General features: G+C 49.7%; 2 protein-coding genes across 4 annotated transcripts in view; one reads left to right on the top strand and one right to left on the bottom strand.

The window, feature by feature from the left end:
• The window catches only part of RPL3 (ribosomal protein L3), an 86,022-nt gene that overhangs the window by 29,432 nt on the left and 31,945 nt on the right, over window positions 1–24,645 (top strand). The gene's annotated exons all lie outside the window — the stretch shown is intronic.
• On the bottom strand, window positions 9,612–18,529 carry TAB1 (TGF-beta activated kinase 1 (MAP3K7) binding protein 1). Of its 3 annotated transcripts, XM_055712187.1 has the most exons (12): window positions 18,333–18,510; window positions 17,773–17,821; window positions 17,452–17,588; window positions 17,159–17,312; window positions 16,444–16,530; window positions 15,740–15,878; window positions 15,155–15,268; window positions 12,708–12,819; window positions 12,459–12,603; window positions 11,829–12,051; window positions 11,375–11,531; window positions 9,612–10,303 (listed from the first exon to the last, which is right to left on the bottom strand). In XM_055712187.1, exons 1-12 carry the CDS (start codon window positions 18,407–18,409, stop codon window positions 10,096–10,098), a joined length of 1,602 nt encoding a protein of 533 aa, XP_055568162.1. In that variant the 5' UTR covers window positions 18,410–18,510; the 3' UTR covers window positions 9,612–10,095. The 3 variants fall into 3 exon arrangements, 2 of the variants coding, with proteins under 2 accessions (XP_055568162.1, XP_055568163.1); XM_055712188.1 differs by lacking the exon at window positions 17,773–17,821 and having other exon boundaries at window positions 18,377–18,529; XR_008732515.1 differs by lacking the exon at window positions 9,612–10,303 and having other exon boundaries at window positions 11,393–11,531; window positions 11,708–12,051; window positions 18,333–18,514.

Raw genomic sequence — 24,645 nt, 5'->3', positions numbered from 1 at the left:
GCGAAAGCATCTCTCTGACATGCCTTGGTTAGTGAACAATGGTGCTTGCTCTCCCGTGGGAATGTCACTGCTGCTGGAGTGATAAACTAGAGGTATTTGGGGATTCAAGAGGAGATTGAGGGACCCAGGGATGAGCAAGATGTTGCTGTACATCTCTGCAAGCAGACACAGCCAGTGCAGACTCCTGAGCCGAGTTCAGGAGATCAGGGAGCCCTGTCCTTGGCTTTGCAGAGACAGGGATGCACTGATGGGGTGGTCCGCACATCTTTCCTTGGATCTCATCGGTTAGGACTAATCCATTTTTTAGTCCTCAGCTTGGCAAGCCCATGCTAGCACACTGCAGCCCTTTCCAGCTGCTGGCTAGCAGGCAAGTACTGGCTCTCAGAGCCGTTTGATGGCAGGAAGCTCTGGGCACCTTGGCCACTGCCACAAGTGGCCAGGACCAGGGCAAGCATTGCAGCAGTCATTCGGGCCCCCCTCTGCTTTCTGCGCCTGCACTACTCCACTCTACCTGCCTCTCTTCAGCCCTTTCCTACGTTAGGGTGGTAAAATCCAGTTTTGCCCATATCACCACCCTGCCATCACTCACACTGGCTCCTCTCCAGTTTCCCCAGTCCTTGGAGACGCATATCTCTGCTTCCTCCTGCGAGTGGTCCCTGCAGGGTACCAGCTCGGCAAGGCTGAGTGGAGTTTGCTGCATCTTGCACGTTTCCCAGGCCCCCTTGCACCGCTCCAGCCTGCTGTCCACAGTACAACCCCCACGGTGGGAATGGCTCCAAAACTGAGCATGGCAAGCAGCTCGGCTGCATGTGAGTGCATTTACCAAGCCCAGCTGGGGAACTGATCTGGCTGAAAAAAAATCCCTTTTTTTAAATTTCTTTTTTTTCACCTGGGTTACTTTTTAATCTAGCTCAGCTCCTCGACCTTGTTTCCTCTGGTTCCTTCAAAAGAGCTGAAGGGCAGCCTAGGGGCAGGCAGGAGGACAGGGATGCTGCAGAGTTCAGCCCGCTGGCAGCAAAGCTGCGTCAGAGGTCGGAGGAGAGTTCAAACACCAAACTCCGGAGCCGCTTCCTTCCCCTCGTCCCTGCTGACCTGGGGCTGCACCTTCCCACAGAAGGGCCAGTGCCCGGGGAGTGCGGCCACTGTCCCTGGCTAGCAGGAGCTGGCCTGGAGCAGCGATTCTTTCCCCTCCACCACTGCAGCCCTTTGAAATGTGTTTACATACCAGACAGGAATAAAAAGTCAGAATTCTGTTGGTGTTTGGCCAGGGAATTGCTCTGATTTGAAAGCACTTCTGTGACTTGGCTTTTTGATTGTGCTAGCAGAAACAAATGGAGGGACTGAAATGGGCAGATCAGGCTGCTTGGACAGCCCAGGTCTGTCGGGCTTTCTCACTGGAGGCCGTCCAATACGGTGCGTCCCACCAAATCCTGCATGGTTTTCGATGCCTGTTGTGTTTTCCTAATGTTTCAGTGGGTTGTCCCCACCAAGTCTGTATGCCATAGCCCACTTTTGTGCTACCTCCTGGCTATGTCCCTATCCTAGATGATCTGCTTAATGCGGTTTAGTGAACGTGCCTCCTCATTAGGAGCCATCATAACCCCAGCACTGCTGCCTGGGGGAGTTTCTGCAGCGACACTGCTGCAGCTCGTGCCTGTTGGAGCTGTTTTCCAGCATGGGGAGTTTACCAGCCCTGGATAAGCAGGGAGCCGGGAGAAGTCCCCTTTACCATCCTGCTTTGAACTCATTAGTGAAGATGCCATGACTTGACTAGATATTTAGTTTGCTGGCACCTCCCTAGGCCTCCATGCCCTAAATAGCACTCAGCAGTCATTTATCATTGCAGTCCGGGTCCTCCAGGCAGCGTGCTTCCGCACGGCTGTATTTATAGCCATGCCAATTTACTTTTTTTCCCCCAGAAATACAGAAATACTTACATTCTCTGCTGAAATTTCCTATTGAAGCTGCCATGCTTCTGTGGTTCAATAAACATCAGCCACCTCCCAAACGAAGTTTGTCACAACATATTCTTCTCTCATCCCTTGATCTCTGCTAGCTGTGGCTGCTCTTCTTCTGGAAACTACCCTCATTTCCCTGCTATGGCACGAAGCTGGTTTTCCCAGTGGATATGGAGCCTGGCTCACACTTGGACCTCGCATCTCTTCCCTGTCCCATGTCTTGGTTTGTGTCATGGGGTATTGGCTGCTCTGAGGACCAGCATGCGTCCAGCCATGGGGTGTGGGAGAGGCTGCAGCAGAAGGCTTGCTGTGGCAGTGTGCCTCCCAGCTCCCCTGCGCGGGGGGCATCCTGCGAAGTCACGTCTCTCCCTTGCCTGCGGTGGGTTTGACAAACAGCCTGCAGAGCCGTCCCTTTCTCCAGGAATCACAGCCCCACTCCAACGCCACGGGGTTGAGAAACTGGTCCGATTACAGGAGAGTGAAATGCTTCTCCTGCTTGGAGAGCCGCAGGTCCCCAGCCTACTTAAAGCTTGGCATAAGACCATTAGCGCAACAACATGTCTCCCCAGAACTACGCGTTTGCTCGCACGCTTGGCCGGCAGCCAGTGCCGTGCCGAGCGTAACAATTAACAGCCACTTTGTGGTGGGATTGGCAATGGCAGCTGCAAATCACAGGCACGTTCAGCCGCCTACCTTGCTTCTAGGCGCAGTGTAGAACTCTTGCATCCCTCCTAGGGGCACTGCTGGGGATCAAGGAGAGGACAGTGAGGGTCCCTTGGTGCCAAGGAGCTGCCAGACCCCAGTGACTTGTCGAAAATCAACTCCCATAGGTGTATCGGCTAGATCATTTAATGTTGTACCTTTGTTTTGTCAAGGTGCTGTATCTGTTCTGGTTTTTTCATGCTGACTTAAGCTGCAGTTCTGCAAACACAAAGTAACTTTATCCAGGTGAACAGCCCTGCGGAGTTCGGGAAGGATGCTGTCACATTCCTCACTTGCAGTGGCAGGCACAAGCTGCTTTTTCAGGTCTTAATTACTTCCTTGCTATCCAAAATTCTTAAATTCACCACTAAAGGCAGATAGAAACAAAAATGTTGTACTTTTGCAGCTCATATATTTGCAGCCATGAATAATACAGTCACACACTCATTTACTAATGGATACGCTTCTCCTCTAATTTCTTTCCCCCTCCAGACATTTGCAAAAGCTCTTTTCATTCCCACCACACCTTTAGGAAGCAGTAAGCCATTCTGTGTTTTGTTGCTCTTATCTCTTCTCTGAAAGCTTTTATTGACTGCATGTTGGTTTTGACTCCTCACCTTTTCCATTTCCTACCTAGCCGCCTTCTTTGCTGTTGCTGTTTCAAGGCTTCAGGTTGCAGAGAAGTCCCTCGTGGAGCTATTTTGGATATTTCTCACCACAGCAGCTGAGAGCTCCTGGAAGAGCTAATGACAGGAACAATAAGGAAAAGCAGAGTTGGCACCAGAATACGTTGGGATTAGGGGGGCAGTTCAGTAAATTATTGAACTACCTGGATGAAGAATTCATATCCAAAAGCTATTTCACCTTAGCGCCTGACTCTCATTTACATTTAAGAGCTGTAAGTGTTTTAGGGATGAGCTCTTCAGCTGCTTCACTGCATATTTCTTGCTTCAAACAGAGGGAAGAGCCTCTTCCCTTTTCATACAGCATATGGCTGCAGGTAAAAAATGCTGTGGGCTGCGGGAGGGCCAGCTGGGGCCAGCCTCCATGCCGGACTGAACAGCAGTGCCCAGTGAGCCCATGCAAAGATGAGTTTTCATTTCTGCCCTCGCAGCCACGCCGCAGCAGACACACAGCAAATCTTTAACCAAGGCTAAACTGGGTGACCTGGCCGGTTTGCTCTGCTTTGCTTAAAACCAGGCACAGAGGCATCTCTTTCCTGATGTGGGCAGCCGGTGCCCCTTGCACAGGGATTGCACAGCGGGTCTGGGGTGGAGATCTGGAGACAAGGCACTGAGGCTCTCCCCCTCCCTCCTACAGTCCCTGTCTGTATGACAGTGGTAAGAAATCACCCTCTCCTTGGCTGTGGGAGGGGGGGCCCTGCCCACCTGCCTCAGAGGTGATGGACGCACCAGTTTTTTGGCTGTTTTGCTGAGCAGGTTTGCAGCCAGGACAGGAGTCGAGCAGCTCGCGTGCGGACGAGGGCAGGAGGAGTCTGTAAGCAGGCAGGCAAAGGAGAGTGGCTACCTGTTTGGCTTCGACTGCCAGTTGCTGTTGGCTGGAGCAAGGGACTTTCCAAACTGCTGATGCATGAAACCACTAACAGCTCAGCTTTGATCCCTGTACTTTGAAAGAAGTCCTGAGTTTTCCAAAGCCAGTCATGTTGGCTTGATTTCACTTCGGCTGGGAGCTCTGTGCTACGCGCTCAGAAATGCCCAGCTACCCCTAGGAACCTCAGTTTTGGATGACTGGGCTTGTGGCTGCTTTTGGAAACAAACCATAGTGGCTTCCCGAGATGTTTTGGTGGCTGTTGGCCACCTTAGTGCCACAGTAACCAGAAGGGCATTGTGCAGAAGTGTTTCTGTAGCTCCAGAATGGGGAGGTGTAGTCTTGGCCACCCTTCCAGAGCCTCTGGCTCTCCAAGCCTTACCTTTCCTTGCTACCAGTCCTTTGGACATCAAAGCAGCTGGTTTGCTGAGGACTTTGCCCTGCAGAAAGGGGCTGGTGTTGCTCCCTGCCATCGCTCATTTTTTCGTAAGGCAGGGAAAAGCTCTTTGCCCAGCTGAGGTAAAACCAGCAGCAGAAATGCAGAGTTTCTAGGTTACGCTGTTCTTGAGAGATGAGGCAAGAAGAGAAAACAGATTAGGAGACTCTCGAAACACTTAGCAGAGAGAAGGCCAATGCCCAAGCATTGCACAGCCCAGAAGATCAAGTCCTCTCATGTGCCTTGGAAACACCCCGTCCCACCTGTCTCCGGCTGTGGCCAGGTCCCTTCTCCCAGGGCTCTTGGCTTGGCAGCCCAGCGAGCCTGAGGTTAAGCTGCCGCTTGCCTGAGGACGTGGAGAGGGGAAGATTCACCTCCAAGCAAGAAGCCATGACACTGCATCTGTCCTATCTGCCCTGGCTCTCTGGAGTATTCCCAAGCTTTTTCTTTCCATGCTCCACTGGAGTCTAATCCTGCATGCAGAAAATTCCTCATGCTTTTTGCTCTTGTTCCTCCAGGGCATCTGTTTTCTCTTCCATTCTGTCTGGCTGTTCAACAGCCTGAACTCAGTTACTCTAATCCCTCCATCTTCAGTGATGTTCTCAGCTCCACATAATAAATATTAACAGCTTACATGTATCTTGGGGTTCTTATGCAAGGACTCCAAATAGCTTTCTGGTTCATATGCACGTGGGGCTCACTTTATTCACTAGCAAAATACAGCCACCGATGAGACAGCAGTTGTTTAGCAACCTACGGTGACAACACACAATAGTTAAGACGGGAAGTGAAGATAAATATCGTATCCATTTGAAACTCCAGGAGGGGATTGCAGTTGGCAGAATATAAGTACTCATGCTGAATTTTAGCCAGAATACTCCAAATAGCATTCCTATGCTTACAGAAAGAGCTATAGGATTTAAAATACCTAACCCATCCCTCGTGGTTTATTTACAACTCATGTTAACGGCACTGATGTTTTAGGATGCCAGCGATGCTCTTAACCAGAGAAAGGCAAGTCACTTGAGCAATGAACTATACGGGATTACTTTAAAGCCCTTTCTCAGAATTTCTAGAAAAGGAAAAACTAGACTATTATATATAAACAACTGTCTGTTAGCTATCAAGTTAAAAAATATTTATATATTTTAGGCAGCTTCACTCTTCAGCTATGGCTATCTGCCACACAATGGCAGGAGGCCAATTGTGGCATTTTTTTCAGTGGTGCCACAAACCCTTCTGCTATCTCCTAACACTCTCAAAACCTTCATGTGATGAAAAATAAAAGGGGTGAAAGGAAAGGAACACATTCCTTCCTCTTCAGAGCATGGCAGCTGAGGGAGCACAGACTCTAGTCGAGAATGCTGCATTTCCCTTGCATGGTCCAGGGAGCATTGGTGGCACTGAGCGGCACTTGCTGACTGGATGCCTCTTCCCTGTTGGAATGTCCAGGTGTGCCAAAAGCAACCAAGTGTGAAGTAAGAGGTGAATGGGAACAAACCAGCCCACGTTAGCTTCAGCTGATGCCTCGGCTGCTGAAGAAAACCCAAGCTCTGCATGACTTGCCCACAGATGATGTACCAGAGCTGAGCACTGACTGCCAGCCATGACCCTGCCTGGCTAACCTTCCTCTATTTAAAGATTTATGTTATAAATGGGTGCGCTGCTCAGCTAATGGAGAGCTTAAAATAAAAAAAAGTCCCTGGTGATCTTTCAGTGGCAGAGATGGTGAGGACCTCAGTTTTAGGTGTCACCAAGGGCCACTCTGTGGCTGCAGACCTCCATACCCCAAGGCAGCCCAGGAGCTTCTAGGTCTCCATCTGATGGCTTATGTCCACCCCATGCTGGGGTAGACACGACCCTGCCAAGAATTTTTTGGAAACCGCCCTTTCCTAGTGCTGCAGAGGCCACCCTGCTAGTCCTGGGACCGTGAGATGTATGGGGGCACAGAAGGTGCAGACAGCTGCCAGCAAGGGTGTCTTGCCAACACCCACCCAGCCCCCTCCACCAGTGCTGGGCACTCCCCACTGGGCTGCTGGAAAGGTTTCTCAGTAAAGGAGAAGCAAGGAGGGACAGAAAATTAGGGATGGGAGGGATGATGGAGTGTGTCCTGTCTCCCACCCAGGCACCTCCACCCGGTGAGGGGATAATGGTGGTTTAGGGAGGAGGAAGAGTGCAAGCTGAAAGAAGGCTTTGGGGGCTGGTTCAGGACAGACACTGCTTCAAGTCCAGAGCAACACAAGCCCCAGGCTTCATACTGAAACCAGCCCCAACATTGCCTCCTCTTTCTGTCAGCTATTTCTGGAGGTCCTCAAAGGCAGCAGGGAGTCTACAAAGTCCTTACCAGTCTTTGCTGGGTTTTCTCCACACCCCTGGCATACAGTGAGGGGCACATGGCTTCGATCCTCCCCAAAAGCGTAAAAAATCTTTGCGACATCTTTGGCCCTGCTGAATCTTCAGCATGCCACTTCAGCTTGGCTGCCCTCTCACCTCACTGCCTGCCCGTGAGCACGGGGATCCAGATCTTCTCCCAGCCTGTCTCACCAGCCACAGCTTGAGCACCTCTTAACAACCCTCAGCCTGAGCCACAGGTGCTCCCCACTGCTCCCGTGGGCTTGTCATTTCTACCCTTGTCTCACAAGGGGATAGCTCTTGAAAAATAAGATTAACTGCCTTTACTGCAGACTCACTCTGCATATTCCGATCTTAATTTGCCAGCTCCTCTCCAGCAGTCTATGGTGCATAGCTGCACTGTTTTTCTCTTTCTGCCTAGGACTAAGTTTCTGGTGGTTTTGAATTTCACTACACTGCAAAAAGGCCCCTGCTCTTGTTTCTGGTTCTGTCTTCTTCCATCCACTCCTTCATTTTAAAGGGGCAAGGGAGAGGAGGTTTTTCCACCGTTGTTGCAGCCCACATCTTCCCATCACTATATTAAACACCAACATTTGCTCCCAAGCCTCCTTCCCCTGTACAGAATGTTCAGTCTGTTTCTTTGACCTGGACTCCTAAGCCATGGCTTACATAGCATGTACAGAAAACCTTATTTTCCTCATCTTTTTTTCCAGTGGCTTTGCAAACACAGCTTAGTGTGATGCACCCACTCTTACCTACTTTATTTTTTTGTATTTCATAAACTGATAATTACGCCAAAGGAAAAGTTTGTTTTGCCTGTGTAAGTGCACTTGGCAATTCTTAAACTTTTATCTGGAGCATCCACATGCTGGAATATTTCCCATTGGAACTGTTCTCAGTGTAAGTTAGCAAATACCATAGATAAATGGGATGGGGGAATAAGCAAGAAAGACGTGTTTATACAGCTATTTAAATCTGTGCCAGGTTAGGGAACGCAGAATAGGATAAAACCTCTTCAACTCCATTTTAGTCCATACCAAGATCACATCATCCTATCAAATAGCCACACAATAACCTGGAGGAAAGGATAGGATCTCCAGGCCAAATGACATTTCGGAGCACTCCAGGACAAAGCTAGGCTGGGCTCAGATACCTGAACTCCTGGCTTCTCACAGGGCAGAGGGCACAGGTGAGGGATTGCCAGCCCCTGCCTCAGTCAGCCTCAGGGACAAGGCACCAAGCCTCATAAAGCTGCTGCCTTTCCCTCCACACCACTCAAAGCCACTTCCCTGGCAGGGTTGGAAGGTGCCTGTGCCGGCATGTTCAGCACACTCAGTCTTCCTGGGAACTACACGACAGGGAAATGTGAGCTTCTGCAGGCAGCGCAGCAGCCAAGAGCCCCGCACAATTTGCACGAAACCCTGCCAGGCAAAGCCATGCCCGCGGGACCGGGAGGCGGCAGCGGTGGAGAGCCACCCACCTACGGGCAAGGGATCCCTGTTGTGCCTTCCAAGGAAACGGGTGTTTCTCACTGCTCTGATCCTGCCCACGTTATTTCTCAGTGAACTCGGATCTTGCCCTGGGGCACTCAGGGCTATTTGATTTATCCAAAGGGATAAATCTCCCTCTGCTCCTTTCCAAGCTGGCACGCCACAAGTGCCTTGAACCTGCACACACCAGGGCCTGGCTACACACTGGCCTTGACTGCAGCATCCGCTGCTACTTCACCCTGACTCCTTCCCTTTCCCTTTCTCTTTCCTAAGGTGACCAGCCTGGAGGCAAAAATGTATCTGGGAAGGAACCTAGGCCGGTTCCCTCAGTAGCTCTTTCTCCTGTGATCTCCTCTTGCCCCCTCTTGGCTTTGCCTGGTGCCTTACAACTCCCGGCGGAGGTACCAGGAGCTGTGGCACAGCAGTCGCTACCGAGGCCTCGCCGTGTTTGCTGGAGAAAGGCCCCTTCCCTGGGGAGCCAGCAAGGCAGGCTGAAGGGGAAGGCTGGAGCAGGGAGGGAAGAGGCTCGCTTGCCGCCTGCCGTCAAAAATCTGAACTGAAGAGCAAGACGGCCGTGAGCCTGATGCCTCCGCCAGCTAGTCCAGGCCTTGGCTGACCTGGTGTGTAGCCAGCAGCCCAGCGGGAACCCTCCCCTCCTCACTGCCCACCTCTCCGCTCTGACACGAGGGTGCACATCTGCATCGTCAAGGCAGCCACATCACGACATCGTTTTGGTTCTAGCCACACGTGACCTCCTGCTGTGCGCTACCAGAAGCCTGTGCAGGAAAACTGCGTTACAAACTCCACCTGCCCTCTACGACTCCCCAGATGGCCTGCATTAAGGGAAACGATGTGCATTTTGCCTACAAAAACCAATAGTCTTAATTTATAGTTTAACTCCAAGCCAGAATCCAGCGCCAAATCTCAAGTAAGCAAGCATGGGAAAAGGACCTTATGCTTTTAAGCCACCTGCAAGGGCTCAGGCCGCTTTTACAAGAGAAATTTGCCTGCTGCAAGGGTGCAACCCCCTATTGTGGTTTCAGCAGGAGGGTTTCAACAGGAAGAGCCGTCACACCCCCACACAACATTGTAAGGAAGAGAGCAAGCCACACAGATGCCACCAAGTGTAGCTATAAGTTATTTATTCTGCAAAATAGAGGTATCTTCTAAGGAGTTGAAGACTAGAATCACAGCATTATGGACTGAGTTGTGGAAACATCATGACAGTACACACGCACAGGCACACACATGTACACCTACACACACGTGCGCACACACACAGCCTTGGTACAGGCCCCTACTCTCGCATTACCCAGAGGGAGCCCTCTCTGCATCTTTATTTGCAAAAACCTGCAGCAAGGGTTGCATTCAAGACCCCTTCCCCTATTCACAGGGTTTCTGAGGGAATGAGGTCGGTCAGGATTGGGTGCATGGCACAGGCTACACGTGTGTAGTGTGCTGCACACACTCCCCAGCCCAGTGTTCAGCACATCCTGGATAGGAGTTATTTCTCAGCAGAACACAGCCCCCAGTGGAGCACTCTCCTTCTTGCCTCAGTCTTTGCCCACGCAGCTGAGTGCAGGGTGTCTGGAGGAGGCAGATTCCCATGTTAGGACACAGTCAATGCTCCCTGCTCACCATGGTCCATGTTCCAAAGCCGGTAAAACTCTGCAAAATCCACGTAAGGCTCCACACGCCCATCTTCATCTGGCTGGAGCGAGTGGGTGGGTCGGGAGCGGAAGAGACCCCCGTCTGAACTTGAGCTGCTACTCTGCGTATGAGTATTAGTCGACTGGAGTGTTACAGTTGGGCTTTGGCTATGGAGAGAAAACAAGCATCTTTATTTTTCCCCATCTGATACTCTGGACAAGAAAAACACCAGAACAAGTGCCAGCTTCTTCACAAATCAAGCTATCCTTAGCAAACAGGTAAAAAGTTGCAGTCTCTTGCTCTATGAGAGCACTAGAAGTGTTGAGAACTGCTTGGAATTGCTTGGAACACCAAAGATACCTGATTCACATTGAACTGGAAGGCCTTAAGTACAACCAGGCGTTCTAAAGAACAGAGAAGAAGCCGGGGGGCAGGGGAGAGAGAGGAATGGCGAAAAAAGGGAGTGGAAAAACAGGAGAGAAAAAAAGGAAAAAAAGAAAGGCATGCACTCTGCTGGCCTCCCCATACCCATACAGTATGAGCTTTACGGGAAGAGTCTGGCAGCAAGGAAAGCTATTCTTGCGTGACCTGTGTTGCAGCCAAAGCAGCTCTAGTGCGTCAGCCTCATTGTTTCTGGAGCTACCAGAATACAATAATCAGAGAGCTTCTTCACTTTGCAGCGTGTACACACACCACTCCATGGCAAAGGCTGAACCCAAACCAGAGCCACTAACTAGTATGATCCTTCAAAGTGGATCCAAATAGAATCCAGTTCTAACTTTTATCCTTTTTTTCTACCCTAGCCTCTACCTGTGAGCAAGCCAACTTGCGCAGCAAGTCTCCAGCAGCCTTACAGGTGACCCGCATAGCCCCTCTTATTAAAATGAAAGGGACCCACATTCCCCCCATGCGCAGCATCCAACACGCTTGGCACACAAGATCCAAAGAGAAGGGCTGCTCTCTGCCAGAATGCCCTCCACCAGCAGCAGCAGATGCTGCTCCCAAGGCATGTTCCCAGAGCTGGCTTCAGAGCTGCTCGCTTTACTCATTCCCACTCCTCACACAATCGCTTTCCAGCTAACACATTATGCTGGCTGTCAATACTGCAGTCAGGAGGACCACACTCCAGATAAAGGAATGATTGACAGGTAACTGACAGGTGTATCTGCTTTTCAACCACTTTACACAGTGTGAGGTGCAGGGAAAAACTGCAGGTAGCAATAGAGCAGGAATCTTACTTTGTGAGGGTGGGGGTGGCTTCATCCAGAGTTGAGCTGCTGTGGGCACCATTGACCATCTGGCCTTGGGAAGGCATGACAAGAGACAGCGTGACACTCGTTTTGCTTGTGCTTTGGGAGCTGGAATACGGCACAGAGACTGGGTAGACACGGCCTCCTGAGAAGGGAGAAAACAAGAGCTATAAAATGCAGCGGAGACATGATTGGCTGAGGGTGCACAGCGGCAAAGAAAGGCCAAAGAACCCAAGGATTTATATTAAACTGCCTTTCTTATGTGCTGTACCGTATTCTGTCAAGTTATCACAGACTCTGTATCTCAGAAGCCAATAATACCTTCAATAAGAAAATTCCTTCTACACTGAGTATCTCCTCTCCCAATGTTAGGTCAGTGCTGGGTCAACCAAGAGATCTTATCTTCCACCCTCCATTTGGTTTCATTCTCTCCCCAACACACCTTGTGTTGGTGTCAGCGTGGGCTGGCTCATCTCACCCAGGGGGTACCCAAAATTCCTCACAAGCAGCGTCATGTCTTCATGCCGGGGACAGAACTTAGATCGTTCCCCACCGCTGGCAAAAGTGTCACAGTGGATCCGCTTAACCCGGTCCACTACTGCTTGTGCCACAGCATCCAGCGATGTCTGCTTGGCAAACTCTGTGGCGATCATGGCTGCAATTTCCTGAGCAGAGAAGGGAAGGAAGAAAAGAAGGAAAAAAAAAAAAAAAAAAAGAGGAATGAAGTTTAGGAGATTTTGGAGGAAACCTTCTCCTGCCATTTCATCTAAGAGTTTTTATGGCAACTCCTCCAGCCGTGCTGCTTGCCGGTCTCACCTGCTGCTATGTGCCCTTGCGCCTTGAATCATCCCATTCCCTTTAATGGGCTAGTCCTAAGGGACAGGCAGCTACCTAGAAGAACTGGCTCAGCGAAACAGCTCCCATATTACTACAGATGGGAATGGGGTGGCACAGGCATTCAACCTGGCCAGCACTCGCATGACAGATGAGGAGGCAAGCCCCTATGAGAGCAGCCAACACTGCTGGAGCGTGTCAATAGCCGAAGGAACGTTTCCGATGTGAGTAGGCTCACCTGGTTGGCCTGCCCAGGCCCATGAGCTGCCTCCAGCGCTTTGTAGAGCCCTTCAGACATGAGCACCAAGAAGCCAGTCACGCCATCCAGGGAGTGCCCTCCATGTATTTCAGGCTCTGCTATGATGGGCTTAGATTTAGCAGCACTGGAAAGAGACGGTGTTATTTAGTATTTAATGGTGACATAGTAGGTGAGAACAAAAGGGTCATGAAGAAAAGGAGGGCCTGAAACCACAAAGGTTTTTCTGACCTGAGCAGTTCAATATCAGTATAGCCGTATTTGACTTTGTAATCTCCAATGCGCCGAGTGCTTTCCTGCCCACGAATAGTTCCCACTTGTTTTATTTTCCCTGCATCCAAGCCTGCCAGATTGAAAACCAAAAAAGTTTAATTGATTTTGGGAAACTTGCAGGACTTCCTCTGGTTGTCAGGAATGAGAAAAGAAATAGGCACAGCCAAAGAGAACTGCAAGACAAAACGAGATGCCAAAGAATCATCAGGACCCCAAGAGGGAGAAAAGAAAGAGCAGTTTGCTGTGTCCCAAGGGACACCTTTTCATTAGTTGTAATCTGGGAAGAAGAGAGGAGAGAGATGCACACAGCCTGACATGCGCACTCTAAATGCAACAGTTGGCCGGTCCCGAGACAAAGCCCACATTCTGGTCCAAAGCCACCAGCGGCAGCTGGCCTGTGTGCACAGGCATTTGCTGAAAAGGCAGGGGAACATCTGCGCCTGTCAGCTCTGGACTGGGCGGTGGGAGGAGAAGGCAGGAAGGAGGAAAACATATGAGAAGGATTCTGCTTTTTCTTCCATCTATTATCAATCCCTGCTCCTAAACTCCACATAACAATTTCACTAATACGCTAGATTGCAAAGGGAGAAAAGGAGAACAAGAGGCACTGAATTTGCTCAAATGCTCAAACTGATGTGGGCTACTCCTAAAAAAAGGACAATGACCAAACAAGTATTTATTTAAATAAATTTAAGGAGATACACCTCTGGCAGGGTCTAGGAAGGAATCCTATCTTGAAAAAGGTTCTAACAGGGACCATCTGGGTGTAGCTACTATTTGAGGCAGGACTCAGAGCAGATGAGCCACTTACCCAGTCTGTTCTGGCAAATCCCCTTTCCTGGTTATACCTACAGCTAACAGGCAGAAAATGTTATTTTGAGATTTTATCTAGAGATGACTGTCTTCAGTACAAGGGGAGGGCAGGGGTCCAACTGAAACTCTCCCTCTGAGTCAAACCAAACCTCACTGCACAGATGGCTCCACACCTACCCCAGCAGTAAGACACAACTCTGCCATCTGCTGCAGACCAAAGCTGACTCATCAACATGGCCTTGCTCATGTGCCAGCTCCTGGCAGGGGGATACATGCCACTGACAGACACAAATACAGGGGGGCTCACAGCACACCAGAGAGGTTGTGTCTAAATCACAGCAACTCTCCTGGAGCACTAAACAAGGTGTGATGTGCTGGATGAAAAGCCACAAAGGCCTAAGACCTTTTCCTCCCCTCAGGAGAGGTGCAACACAAGCATCATCATGACGAACACTATCCCCGCTACCCTCTTACACCACTGCGCTTCAGCCTAGCCCTACAACCACCTCCTTGGGCCCTCATAACAGCCTCTGCACACTGACTTGTTCCACAGGCTCTCCCTTCTGCTGGGACCGCCAGCAGGAGAGCCACTGCTGCACCAAGTTAAGGTTGGTATTTCTAGCAGATCCCTGTTCTGCTATGGACTACAGCTAAAGTCTGCATTTTTGGCAGTAGAAAGGCAGTCAAAGGGTCTCTTTCCCTGGATTTTTGTATTCAGCCTTCTGTTTCACAGCACATACCCCTACTGCAGGAGTATGAGTACAAGAGGAAATGGAAGAGAAATAGAATAAGGCAAGACCCAGAAATAGAATAAGACAAGCAGAAAATTGCCACATCAACAGCCTCACCAGATAAGAACATATCTACCAGGTGAAGCCAATGAAAACTGCCCAGTTAGTTCTACCTAAACAAAGGTACACAACGTAAGTATCTAAGTAAGAAGAATTCGGTACTAGCAATCACACAAGTGGTCTGGGCTAGTTCTAGACCAAGAAAGAAAACATGTCAAAACTGCAAAGGAAAGGGCAACTGCCTATAGCAAAATGTCAGCGTTGAGAGTTCAATAGTTACTGATGTGACAGCAGTGAACGCCAGTGCTTGGCCTGGCTCCGTCTGCAGAGTACCTGTTTTTTTTGCAACAGCTTGTACAAAAGGATATTGAAATGCACCATCCCAAGGGTGCGGCATCACACACAACTTAACCTAGCATAAATGTGGTTTGCCTCCAAAAAAGCAGTCATATACTCTCCACCCAGTTTCTACCAGCTGGCTCCGTGCTTCCACTCCTGCCTTCCTATAGACTTCAGCAATCACATAGCTGGAGGGCAAATCAATGTCAGTTTGGCAGTCAGACATAAAACTAACACTCAAAACTTGGAAAAAAAAGGAGTTTTCCGCTGGTTCAGTGAATCACTCCACAGCCTCACAATAGCTAGACACGCAGAAAAAGAAGGCACTGAACTTGTCATTTGAAAACACAGTAAGCTGCTTTTTGCAGTTATTTATTTCCATTGGCTTGAATCATTCCTGGTGCTCCAGATAAACGGAGGCATGTGATGTTCTCAGATATGAACATGAAACTCAACACTCACCCAGCTGGGAGAAGCGAAAAAGTTCATCCTCATTCTCTGTCGTATGGTCCACGTTGAGCTGAGTCACCTGCAGCCCATCCACCGTGGACTTGCATAACAGTGCTCGATTGGTACCTGCAGTGGGAGCAGTGAGATGAGGCACCAGATAGCTCTGCCATTAAGAGGGAGAACATACCCAAATGGAAAAGGAACAGGAGAGAGAAATAGAAAAGAGAAAAGCTCATGTACTGTCTCATCATGATCTCCAAGAGTAGCCTTGCTAGCAGCATAGTAGGCCTGCTAGGCAGCTCTTCATCCAGGCCTGAGCTGGTACCTCACAAGAAAGCTCTCCATTTCTCAATGAACCTGCACTACTGCCTCTCAACCCACTTTCCCTCTGTTCTTTGGTCATGCACACTGCACCAGCCAACATCTGCAGAAATAAAGAGCCAGGCTGGTCTCAAGTGCTCCTGTAAGTAACAAGCATATCACTCCTTGGCCACAGACCAAAGAAACTGTCCCCCACATGCAAACTGCTTTCACTTCTTAGAACCACAGCCATCCTCAGAAATGCCTAGACTGAGCTGCTGACAAAAAACAACTCACCCACATTGGCGATATAAAGCTTGTTATTGAGAACAACAGCTACAATAGCCATGGCTCCTCCAGAGATCTCCTGCTCTACAACCTTCAATCTCTCCACAATCTTCTGGTACTGAGGAGGCAGTTGGTGGTGAGGGACACCCTGGAACCCAAAATGAGGGAGATGCTTAAATACACAGTCCACAACACGGAAACCACAGCTGGAATCAGATTCCATAGGGAGGGGAATTGTCTTGACATATCTTAGCTTCATGCCAAGCCTGTGCAAGACATACAATTATTTGTTCAATCCTAACAAATGACATAGCTCCAATCAGGTGAACTGGACTGTCGTCTCCGGAACCTTAAGAACAGAATCCACACCTGCCCAGATGCCATGCAAATCTGAGGCCTTGTTTCTCACCCGCATCATACAGCTTTGTCCTGGAAGAGCCACATGTACAGGATGAACTCCTCCCCATGATATGTTCAGTTCCTTACTAAGATAACCAGTGATGGGTCTGCGTAGTGCCAGTATAAACAGTGGGAACTCTGGGAAATGCACCAAGACACTTGCTTCATTTCATGCAAGCTCCCAGAAGAGAGCCACAGAGAAACCACGTTCAATTTCAGCCTCCCTCAGCCCAGACTGACTAACATTCCCAAACCTCATCCAGTAACCTGGAAGGTGCAACCTTCAACAACCTCTGTTCCTAAGGCTACATTACCTCTGGTAGCTGGGACTGCAGACTGGCCTTCTCTGCCAAGGCATCATCAATAGACTCCAGGAAGCTTCTTTCTACCACATCAAAAGCCTAAAAAAGGCCATGAAGAGAAACTAAGCTCTTATCCAATGCCTTTGAGGCTACCCATCCCCACCTCCCTAAGACTGGCTCATAAGAGTGGATGATTACTATACATACAGACATTTCAAGGATCAGTACATCACATTGAAACACAATTATTTCAGTGCAACTAGTTAACAGCTTGTAAAAACAATCTGCAACAGCTCAAAACAGGTGACAAAACCATAAAAATTACATTCACAGCAATGTCAGAGACCTATCTGATCTTGCACGTTGACTGTAAGAACTTGCCTATCACTCAAAGCGCACTCACAAATCCATCTCCCCACACATTAACTTCCCCCTTTCACTTATTGCCATCTTCTTCACAGGCTGACTTGCTCCTACGTGTCCAGTGAAGACAAGCTGCAGCTTTCTGGAAAACTCTCAGGACTGTGCTGACAAAGCCAAGGGGACAGATGGGTACGAGGCGGGAGTGAAACAAAGCACTACAGCTGCTTAGGATGAGTGCAGCTGCAACCATTGGCAGATGTTTACAACCCCCACAGAAACCAGATGCTGCTCCCCTGGTGGCAAAAGAAGGACGTGGGTAGTGTGAGAAGCAGGAAGCTTTCCCAGTCAAAGAAAGCTTCTTTACCTGCAGCAGAACCCGACGCACATCAGCATCACTGTGGTCTGCATGTAGCTGGCCCAGCAGCAATTCTGCAGAGAGCCTCTGACCCACAAAATTGGTGACTCGGTTGCCATCATAGCCATTAAAGACACCATAGAGGTAGCAGTTGTTCTCGCTCCTGTCAGAGGCAGAAACAAAGAGGTCACAGATGTCTGTGAGACACAGACATACTTAACACGTTCCTCCAGACACCTCTGCATGCCCAGGCCCCACCCTCTTCTTCCAAGTCCTGTGTGACAAACTAAATACCCATTTACCTGAATTTTAACCAGTTATCTTCCAAGGGGTGACCCTCTGTCCCCTTGCCATCTGCACTGTAGGAACGGTTTGGAGCTGAGCCCACTCCAGAGAGATGGCAGGATGGCAAGTCGTCTGTCCAACTGGGCTGCTGTTCCTATGAGAAAGAAAGAGGAAGGAGATCACGTAAACCCCAAGCATCTTGAACTGAGGATCCTGGTCCAGTACAGGTTACAAATCCATCCCTACAATCTTCTCAACCCTCCTCCCTTCGCTAGCACGGCAGCACATCACCCCAGCCGATAACTTCAGCTTCCCTGCTGCAGAACTGGATCACTTACCACTTCCTTTCCCTCTGAAGCTGAGCTCTGGCTGCACCTCCAGCTCTTGCTAACAAGAGAGCAGAAGTTAAATTTGCACCAGAGTTTCACGCTGGGTACAGCACAGCACTAGCTATCCATGTGGTGAATCGGCCCGTCGCGGCCCCGCGACACGGGAGCACAGGGAAGGCTCGGGTCCCCCGCCGGACTCTGGCCAGCCAGGACAGGAGGACTGGTCCCCGCCGCGGTCAGACACCCCGGGCCCAGCCCCCGGCGCAGGCCGCCCGCTCACACAGCGCCGGCCTGCAGCGCCGCTGCCCCCTCACACGGCCGGGCCGCCCCAAGCCCGCGGTACCGGCGCGGCCCCCGCCGCCACCTGCCGCCCCCGCCCGCAGCGCTGCAGAGCGGCCGGCCCGCCAGGGTGGCGGGGACTCCCAGCCGCAGGCGGCCCCGGGGGCAGAGGGCAGCAACCCACCCCCCGCTGAAGCGGAACGCTCCCCGCCCCCGCCGGGCCTCCCCCTTCCCACACGGCACTGCGGGGGGCAGACGAGGAGGTGGCCCGGGTACCCCCTCGCACCCACCGGGGGGTGCCTGTGCGTGGACCGGGGTGGAAAGTGCCACTCACACTCTGCAGCAGACTCCTCCTCTGCGCCGCCATCTTGGAGCAGGACCGACCTACCCCCGCCCGCCCTTCTCCTCCAGAGCAGCCGAGGCCGCCGGATAGAGCGGCCGCTCCTCAGGCAGGCACGCACGCACACACCCCCCCTCCCGCCTCGGTGGCCACAGCTCCGCCCACCCGCAGGGGATGGTCACGCCCACCACCCCCGCCCAGTGGGCGGGAGCGGCGGGGCGCGCTAGAGCGCGAGCGGGGCCCCGCCCCCCGCGAGCCCCGCCCCCGCGCGGAGGCGGTGCCGTGCGGAGCAAGCTTGGCCGCGCTGGCCGCCGGGGCTGTGCTGTCCTGAGCAGGGGGTCGCGCTGGCGCGTCAGCTTTGAGGGCACTTGGAAATGTGGCCAGAGCGGTGGCTGTGGAGCCCTCCTGGGGCTCCCGGAATGATACCCTGGAGAAGCATGCCCCCTCGGCGGTATAGGGGAGCCTGCGGTTGGTGCCCCAGCTTGCCTACTGGCTGGAGGAGAGAGCATGGTCAGCTCACCTTCCTGAGGAGAGAAATCCCACAGAAGTGGAATATTTAAAATTCCCTGTTGTTACCCCATCCTCTTGTCCAGGGGGAATGGAGACATCTCCATTTCTTACCTTGAGGCCTTCAGTTCTGAGAGAAAGAAGCACCTTTTGGCCACCTCTGCAGATGTAGGGAGGGAAGAGGGGCAGGGCTGTGACACTTCTGCTTGGTGGGGTTGCTGGAGAGCCCTGAGCGAGCCTGGTGTTGAAATGTTTTTCTTAGAACTGCATCGTGTTCTGTGCAACTTCTAGGGAAGACTAAGCCCAGGTAAACACAAGAGTATCGGCTCTCAGCAGCACTGCTGCTCTGTAGACACCACAAGAGGTGTCCATTGTCTCAGCTTGGACTCTGGCTTCTGCTAAGGTGATCCACAGCCCTTTCCCACTCTGTTTGCAGGCCATAACAAGGACATAGTGAAACCATGCTTTCAGGCCAGCAATGGGAAGATGTCTACAACAGTTGACAGGTAGTTCTGAATACCCACCATGGTCTGGAGCAGTTCTTGGTAGTCTCAAGTCAGACACAACAGTAAAATAGTTTGTGTGCCTGCCTGAACAATACAGACAAAACCAGAGATCACTGGTGTTGCTCTTCCCTAAGACCCTTTCTAGGCTGAGGTAGGCTGTTGCAGGAGGGACAGGTTGCAGGAGGGACAGTTTCCATTGAATCAGCTCAGCTGAAGCAGGAGAGAAGACACAAGAATCTTTCCCACCACTTTCTTAACATTAAAAGTCAGTGGAAGAGCCCTCCAGGTGTGTGAGTAGCATATCTTGAAGTGAGTGACAGCTGGCAGACAGGCTGCAGCAGCAGGGGGCTTGGGGAAGAGCACATTTCCCTGTGTGATTTGAAGCTGAAGGGACTGCAATGCAAGAGATGTGCCGTTTCAGTCATGTAGCAGTGTGATTGTGGTGAGGGTGGGAGTGTTAAGTAGTCTTGACTTCCAGCAGTGGCTTGATACTCTTTTAATGACATCTTTGTGACAAATACATTAGATCAGATGCACTTCAGAAATAATTGCTGGTTAATTAACTTCATTCTATGGAACGATGGGTTTTGCTGCAGGAGGTCATGCAGAGGGTTCCAGCTCCCTTTCCTGTAAGTCCTTTGTCTATTCTTTTGTTGCATATCTTTCTTTCAAATAGATAAAGATTACAGATCCTTCCCCTTCACGCAAGGTTCACAAATATTCAGCCGTTCAAGCAGACTTAGGCACACAGGCAGAATTACTTTTTAAAAGGTTTTATTGGCCAAAGACAGAAAAAAATGCTAAATTTAGAACCTCGGTGTGTAAACAAGTTTCTGCATGTTTAGCTTTCTGTATAAGCTTGGTCTCACCGATGTCATTTGGAGCATTCCTGTGGGTAAAGCTGCGAGTGGGTACAAATAATGATAGGAATAGGTCTTGAGTCTGCAATAAAAGAAGGATGGGCAGGTTTAGTACTGATAAAGATTTGTTTTCTTACCAGTATCAAGAAGAAGTCCTGATGCTGCAGCAATATGTGTATAACAGCATTTTCCATCTCATTAAAAAGCAACAGGTGAGTTTCTCTGCTTTAAAACACGATGACACTTTTTCAGCATTGCAGCAGAAGCTTGTGCTTATTTAATTACTTTCAAGGTTGTAGTCATGCACCTTGATGAGCACAAGCAGACCCTGTCCTTGCTCAGAGTGCCACTGAAATCAGCAAGGCTTCAGGTGAGCTCAGAGACTGCCAGCATGTATTGTATTGCAGGACTGGGAATTTAGACATTTCTGTCTCCTTATATCCATAGGTGAGTCCTTTTGAGACTAACAAGAGCAGAGTCTGTCTGTGGGTGCAATAGGGCAGAATGTGAGAAAGCCAAACAACTTCCCTAAAGATACAAAGTAGAAAAGCTGCCTACTTTCCTTCATTATACAATGACTAGTCACCTCTTGCAGCTAAAAATGTGCCCTGTTCCTAATTTAAATGTCTGGCTTCAGCTCATAGTCACTAATCCTTGTCATTCTGATTTATTTTTTTTCTGTCTGATGGGGCTGGGACATACAGCTGGTGCAAAGCAATTTTTTTTTTGGTGAAAATACTTGTGCCAGATTCTGTCTGGCTATTTCTCTGGTTCTGTCATTAAGCTTCTGCCCTAACCTTGGCTAGGGCAATTAACTACTTGGCCTGCAAAAAGTGAATAGTAAGATTTACGAAATAAGGCTGCTTGCAGTGCTAAATGCATGATGTATATTTGTCCAGCACTTCACAGTCCTCCAAAAGAAAGTGCTACTGAAGCTGCTGCACTGCTTCATTAATATCTGCTCACAGAAACCAACAGCTTTATGCAACCCTTGCAAGACGAAATACTGCACCAACAGAGTGTTTTCTGGCTGTATTGATCAAGCTTATTTTATCCTTTGTTTTATTTATACTTCTTACCTTCAGTAAATCCTCTCAGAATTACCATGCTATATTCTCATGCAGCCAAAATCTCTCCAAGAATTCAGGATGTCAGTCACTGAACCTCACCATCCGTGGACCAAACTCCCACGTTTTTCATTCCTCCCCCCTTCTCCTCCTCCCTCCCTCCTTCTCCTCCTCCCTCCCTCCTTCTCTTTTTATAATTAATTGTTTCTCATTGTTTCTCTGTCCCCAGTGCTAGGGATTATACACATGGCATTTCTGGTGCCAAGCTGTACTGCTGCCTTCCTGTTTTTACTAATGTTTTCCCTGTAGAAAAGGAAGAAGCATGGTCACTGCTGGGCTGCTGGATAAAAGATGAACATGACTGAACAATGTGCCGTGGGGAGCAGGGAGCATAGGGCAGCCGCAGTGCAGTGCTCTTGTAGGTGTTTGGAAACCATACACAATGGGAAGCAAATACAGGATCAACAGCAGAAGGCATCATATCATTTAGTTTCTACTGATCGCGTGAGGTATGTTTAGGGGATTTTTTGTCTGCCTTGTTTTGATGATAATGGAGGCAGGGGCTGGAAAGGAAAGTTGTGATTTTTGGCAAGGCTTGCAGGAGGTGATATGGAAAAGAAGGGTCTCCATGAAGGAGCCGGCTTGTTGCACTTGCTCTGCTTCTGTGGCAGACTATCACAGAAAGGGATGGTGGAAGGGGGGCGTTGCAAGCTCTCACACAGCTCCATCCCAAGGTCTCCCCAGCTACCTCTACCAACTTCAGCCTGATGCTTCCCACAGGCACAGATGCCCTAATGCTTCTTGTTCCTCTGCAGGTCACTATTTCCAGACAGGCTGGAATGGCAAAGAAATAGAAGTGCAGTAATAGAGAGAAAAAGCATTAAGGAAGGAGAGCTGGAAACAGCAGCTTCCTTCCCCCAGCACCCTCTAGAGAGCTGGAGAGCCAACGTGGAGAGCTACTGCTAGGGGAACGGGGAATGGTGAGGGAGTGCTGATCCCCCTGAGAGAGCGCCAAATATCCCTGCAAAACAGGGGTTTTGCAGAGCTTTACACGAGCTGAATTTTTCAGGGAGGGAAATGGGGTTGTTTCAGTTGTGCCAAAACATATGATTTTATTGAATTCCTTGAGACACTAAACAAAGTCTCATCGCCTTGAGTCCTGGGATTATGCGAACTTTTTTTAAGAAAACACTTTATAATAATGTTTCTAGATGTCATGACTGCAGGGAAAGGCTTCAAAACATGACTCATAAGAGCTTGAAATACCAGAAAGCAAAATTAAAGAGATTTCAAATGATCAGAAGACATAAACAAACTAGTAATGTCAGAGTGTTATTCATCTTAAATGCCTGCTTTTGGCAACATCTTGTCTCACCAGCTTTTAACTCCACTTGTTGCCAGCACAGACATTTGCCTTTCGGTGGGCAAGGTATCTCCACAACACTTGCACTCCAACAGCTGGGACAGTAGGAAGGGCCTTTGTCCAAGCAAAGATCAAGAAACAGATGAGTCTATCAATACTTCTGCATATAATCTGATGTGAAGCTACAGCGTGTTTGCGCTCAGTTGTGTCCCCAAGGGGAGAGAGAGTTTGGAGGAATGGGTGGAATGTGTTCACCACCACGCTTCTGCTTACTGTCCTCAAACTGCACAGGGGTTGAGAAATGTGATACTCAAGGTCCTCAGGTGACAGGTTCATTAAAAGGGGATGAGAAGGAAACTTTACCTAAGCATTGGCATGGGATGGGATTTTGAATTTTATTTTTATTGCAAAACCCATTGAAGTGAGATCCTTTTTAGTGGCAGGCTATCAGTTACTGACACCCACTGTCGACATTGCCTGAGAGCCTTTGTTTCCCAGTATTTGATTATTTTGAGCATGTGTACTATGCTAGACACCTGAGCAATGGTCACACATAGATGAATAGAGGTAAAAACATATTAAAGGAGTAAACAGATTTGCTTCCCCCGGTGTGGAAATACAGATGTTTATTTTCATATAAGTTTGTATCCTATATTCCTGGATGTCCCCCATCCACACCCCCTATAGCCACATCCCTTTCACAGTGAAAGTCTACTTCTAACATGGCATGTCAAGCTCCTTCTCATGTCTTCCTACCTTCCTACCGATTAGGTAAAAGACACTTGACGGTATGTGTGATTTGAAATTTAGGCCAAGAAAAACAAAGGACCATTAGCTCCCGCTGAAATGTATCTCTCATTAAAGGCAGTTCTGTAAGTCTCGTTCCTCCATTCAAGCCACCAACTGTCAATAAACTTGCCCGCCGACCATGCAGGAGCATAGGAGCTGTGCTCTTGTAGCAAACTGAGCAAAAAAAGCCATCCCTTCCCAAAGAAAAAACTCCAGACCATTTTTTTCCATATAGTTTGGTTATTTTGAATCTCATAACTTTATTGAGACACCAGTAGTTACCACCTTCACTTTGTTAACCACAAATATATAGGACATTGTAAACACAGGTGCCAAGGTGGCGGGGTTCGCTGTAGTTGGATTTTGGAACAGACGGGGCTGAGGGGTGGAGCGGGAGGAGGGGTGAAGGGACACTCGGGCTTAGACAAGACCACTCAGGGGATCCTGTATGCAGCAGGCCATCCATGAGTCATTGTATATACGTATATATGTATAGCTTTATATTATACATCTTTTTAAATATATATATATAATATATATACTATACACAGGCAGTAATGAGGCAGGGGAAGGGGCAGGGCAGCCCAGGTGGTGTCACGGATGCCACGTAGGCAGCAGGGAGTTGTCTGGATGGATGGTTTGGACTTGCTGCATGAGGTGGCCTTGCTGGGCTCCTTGCCTTGTACCTGCTCTGGGGATCAGAGCCAAGAGTCCCGTGGGAACCACCCTGCAATGCTGCCTTCCCGGGTCCTCCCAAGCGCTTGCAAGAGTTGCAGGGACAAAGACACCTCCTCCCCTGAGGGAACTGCCAGGAATAACATGGAGGGGAAGGGTGTGTGATGAGGTGCTGAACAGTGTGGTGGGGACACGGGTGAGCAGGGGATGGGGACGCGTCAGAAGACTGAAGCCACAGGTAGAATTGGGGCAAAGTTTCATCATCCCTTTGCCCTTCACAGCCCCTGCTTCCACAAAACAGTCTCTTACTTGGGGGCTTTGTAAGATAAGAAGACATTAAGGGGCCATTGCTCCCAACAGGGGATGCGTAATCCTCTGTAATCTGGACAAATGGCAGAGAGGGAAGAAAGCCACTTTATCGTTTTGCTTATACAGCCTTCCCTCTGATCTCCTAATCCCTGGAGTGGGGCTGATCTCACCCATGTTTAGGATCTAA

This window comes from Falco cherrug, chromosome 5, assembly GCF_023634085.1.
Source record: "Falco cherrug isolate bFalChe1 chromosome 5, bFalChe1.pri, whole genome shotgun sequence".
Lineage (NCBI taxonomy): Eukaryota > Metazoa > Chordata > Aves > Falconiformes > Falconidae > Falco > Falco cherrug.
This window is presented reverse-complemented; position numbering and strand designations above follow the sequence as displayed.

Coding starts and splice junctions, on each gene's coding strand:
- TAB1 (XM_055712187.1), bottom strand. CDS start 18,409: ATGGCGGCGCAGAGGAGGAGTCTGCTGCAGAGTGTGAGTGGCACTTTC. Junction 17,313..17,451: donor GATAACTGGTTAAAATTCAG/GTAAATGGGTAT, acceptor TGCCTCTGACAG/GAGCGAGAACAACTGCTACC. Junction 16,531..17,158: donor TGCGTCGGGTTCTGCTGCAG/GTAAAGAAGCTT, acceptor GGCCTTTTTTAG/GCTTTTGATGTGGTAGAAAG.